The sequence below is a fragment of the Pteropus vampyrus genome, unplaced genomic scaffold (genome assembly GCF_000151845.1).
Source record: "Pteropus vampyrus isolate Shadow unplaced genomic scaffold, Pvam_2.0 Scaffold1, whole genome shotgun sequence".
NCBI lineage: Eukaryota > Metazoa > Chordata > Mammalia > Chiroptera > Pteropodidae > Pteropus > Pteropus vampyrus.
In genome coordinates, this window is record NW_011888782.1 from 389,204 (window position 1) to 394,865 (window position 5,662).

The following is a 5,662-nucleotide window of genomic DNA, read 5'->3' on the forward strand; positions in this document are numbered from 1 at the left end:
TCAGGAGGCAAGAGTGAAAGCTGGGAGCCCAGTAATTCAGACAGGATATAAAAGTGGCTTAGGTGATAGCAATGGAGGTGGTGGGAAGTGGTTGGCTTCCGGGTGGCTATTGAAGGTCTGGTGGGTTTAAGTGTAAAAGAGCAGTCAAGGATGATGCTCAGATGTCTTGCTCGAGCCACTAGTGAGATGGAGGTGTCATTTACTGAGATGAGGAGGTCTGGGGAGGGGAGACCAGGTTTCCGGGTGAAGATGAGGCAGGAGATTTGAGGCATGCTAAACCTGTGGAAATTAGAAGCATATACAGAGCATGTGAGAGCCACAGGACTGGATGAGCTTATTGAGACAATTGCAGAGGTGCAGGAACTGGGCTCAGAGTTGAGCGTTCAGGGAAGCGAGGAGGAACCAGCAAAGGAGACTGAGAAGGAATAGCAAGGGGAAGAAAACCAGGAGAAGGTGGTCATGGAGACACAGTGCAAGAAGTGTTGCAGGAAGGAAGAAATGGTTGACTGAATCTAAAGGTGCTGAGAGATCAAGTAAGAACAGAATTGAGAACAGTCCAGGGGATTTGGTAATGATGAAGTTGTTGGTGATCTTGGCAAGAGCCACGTACCAAGACCTTGACCCCTATTTCCTGAGACAAGGGCGCTTGCTTTTCCAGCCAGAAGACTGTAGTGTGGATAGGATGGATGCTATGGGTGCCAACATTCAAGGCTCCTCCAGATGAACTTATGTTCTGGGGCAGAGGGTCATCTCTTCGGATGGAGTCATGGTCAGAAGATCTGTCAGCACCCCCTTTTACCAGTTAAGACCCTGCTCTCCAAGCTGGGGCCTTTGGTTCCCTTCATTGGCTCTGGGAGGGGCTCAGAAAACACACCTTCCAAAGAGCACCAGGAACAAGGAGTTACTGATGTGTCCAGCTGGGAAGGGATTTAGGGCTGCCTTTGTCCTCGTTCTTCATTGAAAGAAGTGAAAGCAGACCCAAGGAGGACTGGGGCAGGCTAGCAGCAGAGCTGCCGGAGCAGAAACACACTTCTCCAAGCGGCAGTAGACCAGCCTAGTTAAGACACCGGCAGGCCCCGTTCAAGCTGCCTCCTAACCTGATGGACATGGGCAAGTTACTTACTATTCCAAGCTCCAGTTTTTGTCATCTGAAAAATGAGAGTTGTTGCATGATAAAGTGAGACAGTACATGTTGCTTGGTGGTTATTTTGCCTACCAAGCCCAAGTCCTTAGAGAGTTTAGTTAGGGAACATGTGTTATTCCTGGAAGTCAAACAGAATTGAGAGGCATCCTTGAATTTTGCAGTGAAAGGTTTGATCCTAAGATGGTTTAAATTAAGGCTATGAGTTTTTCGTCGTCTCTAGATACTTCCCTTGATCTAGCCTCAAAGGCCGAGACAGAGAAGCGTTTCTGGCAATGCGGGAAAGCTGAAACTGCCTATGCTTGGCCCTCTGTGAGGCTCTCGGGCAAGGCTGAGCCCCAGCTGACCCTGGGCAGCCCCTTGCCTCTCTGCGTCTCCTGGACGAGGTCCAGTCAGCTCAGGCCTCCACTGTGGATGGGTGAACACACAGCCTCTGGTCTCACTCGGCCCCTCTGCTCTCTGCAGATCAGCAACGCCATCCTCATCATCTTCGTCAGCTACTTGGGCAGCCGGGTGCACCGTCCGCGGCTGATTGGTGTTGGGGGTCTCCTCCTAGCTTCAGGTGCCTTCGTCCTCACCCTTCCACACTTCCTGTCAGAGCCCTACCAGTACACCTTGGCCAGCAACGGTAAGTGGCCTCCAACCTCTGCTCCGAGGGGATAAAGAATGAGAGAGCATCTCACAAAGTTGGTGGTGATGCTTCGGAGCAACAGATACCACTCTGGGCCATGCTGTCCTCTCCCACCAGAAAGCTTCCTTGGCTTTCATTGTTTTGTGTCTCCCCAAAGCACATCTGAAAGTCAGAACATGCAGAATGATATGGCTCTGTGGAGCAGCTACCCCCACTCTGGCTCGCTGAGAACAGAGCGTGCAGCTGGGGGCTCACCTCCCCTGTGATCCTCTGTGATTCCCTGTGCTTCAAGGCAGGAGCGATCCACTGCACATGAGTGGGAACACTCGAGAGCGATGCCTGTGATAGGCTTGGTAGGAGGAAGGTCAAAGCATTGACCATGATGAGATGCGTGGATTTTCCCCATGTTTAAACCCTGACATTTTTACATTTGTCCACCATTCCTATGCTACAATGAACTTACACCATGATCTCATTTGATTCCCCTGGACACCTGTGAATGAGAGAGAAGAGGTCTAAGATGAGAATGTGGCCCTCAAAGATGTCCAGTAACTTCCCAAGGACATCAGTCAGTTCGGGAGGAACAGACCCAGGTCTCCTGATTCTTAGACAGGTGGCTCTTCTGTGACATAGAGCCTCTGGTTCTTAGTGATACGCCCTGTGGCAGAGAGAGATATGTGAGGATTTTACATGATTCATAGGCACAAAATATCACTGAATTGCTCTGTAAAATTTCAATTATTTTACTTTCTCATATGAAAAATTCAAAATATAGCAAAGTAAAGAAAATAACAGACACCTACATACTGACCATTAAGATTTAGCAGTTTTCCTTCAGATACCTCTTTATTTCTTCTCTTTTAACAGCCTTATTGAGACCACAGTTCGCATACCATATAGTTCACCCATTTAAAGTGTACGATTAAATGGTTTGGGTATATTATTTTTAATTGTGGTAAAATATATATAACATAAATTTTGCCATTTTAACCAATTTAAGTATACAACTCGGTGGTATTAATTACATTCATGATGATATGCAACTATCACCACTATTTCCAAAATTTTTTCGCCAACCCCAAACAGAAACCCATCAAACAATCCCTCCCCGTTCTCCCTTCCCCCAGCCCTTGGTAACTTCTGATTTACTTGCCGTCTCTATGAATTTAGCAGTTCTAGATAGTCCATGTAAATGGAATCATGCAAAATTTGTCCTTTTTTTATCTGGCTTATTTCACGTAGCATTATGTTTTCCAAAGGTTGTTCATGTTGTAGCCTTTATCTGAACTTCATTTCTTTATGGCTAAAAAATATGCCATTCTATGGATATACCATATTTTATTTATCCATTTGCCTATTGATGGATGCTTGGGTTGTCAGATATCTCTTTTTAAAAAAGGAATAAGACATTAACTCCCTCTGGGCTCCTCTCGGTCTCCAGAGGTATCTACCCTCCCATAGCTGGTATGCTGAAGCTCATTCCTCATCCGTATACTTTTCTTCCTTCTAAAGTTGTATCCTATTTCTTTAGTCCTATTTTTATTTTACTTTCTCATACTGGTTTGGAAGTTATACATGATTAGTTATCCTTATGTTGAAACATCAAAAAAATGGTTAGAAAGTAAAATTGACCTTTTGTATCACGCTGTCTTTATTACTGCAGCTTCATAGTTAAGCCTTAAAATTAAGGAGTGTGATTCTTCCAATTTTTTCTTCTTTTATTAAACTGTTCTCTCTATTCTTACTCATTTGCCTTTTTATAGAGATTTTAAAATCAGCTTATCTGTAGCTTAGAAAAATCCTTCTGGAATGTTCATTAGAATAACACGGTTCTATAAATTTGAACACATTTATAGATTTGTGTAACCGCCACAATCAGGATACAAAACACTCCAAAAACTTCGTCATGCTATTGTTATTATCATACTCTCCCCAGTCACTGCAACCACTGATCCCTTTTCCATCATTATAGTTTTGTGGTTTTGAGAATATCATGAAAATGGAAACATAGAGTATATAACATTTTGAGACTGGATTCTTCCGTGCAGCACACACCTTTGAAATCATCCAAGTTGGTGCATATATCACTAGTTTATTTCTTTTTATTGCTGAGTGGTATTCCATTGTATGGATGTACTACAGTTTATCCACTCATCTGTTGAAAGACATCTGGGGTGTTTCCAGTTTATAGCTATCATGAATAGGGCTGCTGTAAATATTTGTGTACGAATTTTTGTGTAAATAGAGGTTTATGATATTGAACATCTTATCTTTTCATGTGCTTATCACTCGTCCATATATTCTTCTTAGTGAAGTGTCTGTTCAAAACGTGCGTCCATTTTTCAATTGGGTTATTTGTCTTCTTACTGTTGAATTTGAGAGTTCTTTATAACTTCTAGAAACAAATTCTTTGTTGGCTACAAAATTTGCAAATATTTACTCCCAGTCTTTAGCTTCTCTTTTACATTCTTTTAACAGTGTCACTTGCAAAGCAAAAGTTTTTAATCTTGATGAAATTCAATTTATCTTTTTTATTTTATTTTATTTTGTGGATTATGCGTCTAGTGCCACATAAGAATGTTTTTCCCAATCTTGGGTCAGGAAGATCTTTTCTTATGTGTTTTTCTAAAGATTTTATATTTTTCCATTTAGAGCTATGAGCCATTTGAGTTGGTTTCCTAGAAGGTTCTTTCTCTTTTTTTTTTTGCATATAGGTTTTAAATTTTTTTAGCATCATTTGTTGAAAAGATTGTCTCTTCTCCATTAAATTGTTTTTGCACCATTATAAAAAATTAATTGACTATATTTGTGTGCGTCTGTTTCTAGATTTTCTATTCTGTCCCATTGATCTTTGTGTCTAGTCCTTTGCCAATATCACACTGTCTTTATTACTGCAGCTTCATAGTTCAGCTTTAAAATTAAGTAGTGTGATTCCTTCAATTTTTTCTTCTTTTATAAAACTGTTCTGTCTATTCTTACTCATTTGCCTTTTTATAGAGATTTTAAAATCAGCCTATCTATAGCTTTAAAACATCCTCTGGAATGTTCATTAGAATTGCATTAAATTCCTAGATCCATTTGGAGAGAATCGACGTATTCACTAAGTTGAATCTGCCAATAGATTCCACGAGCACAGTACTCCTCACCATTGCCCTTATATTTTAACATCGACCTATGATTTAACAAATTCTAAAGCTGGTGAATGTTTCTATTCTCCAAAAGAACAAAATAAGGATCCTAGGATGTTTTAGTGTCCATCATCCTCTTGAATCTTCCATGTATTGTTGACCAGTATTTTTGTGCCACCTCCCCACAGTGGTCATTATTATTTTAGTCATTATTTGTAAATAAGTCAGTGCTTATTTATATTTACCCACAAGTTTATGCGCTTCTTGGCTCACCACTGCTTCTTGCATTTCATTCATCTTTGTTGATTTAATTCCCTTTTTCCTGAATAACATCCTACAGTGTTACTTTGGGGATGGTCCCATGAGTAAGAAAATCCCTAAGTTTGTAATGTCTTAATTTACTCTTGCTCTTGAATTATAGTTTAGCTATAAAGAGGATTTTAAATTCATAGTTGTTTCCTCTTAGCACTTTGAAGATACCATGCCTCTGTCTCTGGCTTCTCTTACTATTGGAAATTCTCCATCAGTCTGATTGTCATCTCTTTCTAGGTATTTGGTTTTTGTCTCTAGTTGTGTTTAATATGTTCTCTCTTTGTTGCTGTTCTGCATGTCCACCATAAAATGTCTAAGTATGGGTTAATTTTCATTTATCTGTGTGGAAATGCTATTTCTTTTAAAGATTAAGGTTTTTCTTTAATTCTGAAAAATTCTCAGGCAAAAATGTTCCCAATAGTTCATACCCATATTTTCTCCATTCTTTTC

The 5,662-nt window shown here is 40.6% G+C and overlaps 1 protein-coding gene across 4 annotated transcripts in view; it reads left to right on the forward strand.

Moving 5' to 3' along the window:
* The window catches only part of SLCO2A1 (solute carrier organic anion transporter family member 2A1), an 82,235-nt gene that overhangs the window by 40,031 nt on the left and 36,542 nt on the right, over positions 1-5,662 (forward strand). For all 4 annotated transcript variants that reach the window (XM_023528799.1, XM_023528868.1, XM_023528791.1 and 1 more), the window contains exon 3: positions 1,607-1,769. In XM_023528799.1, the coding sequence (XP_023384567.1) occupies positions 1,607-1,769 (163 nt within the window). The remainder of the gene's footprint in view (positions 1-1,606; positions 1,770-5,662) is intronic.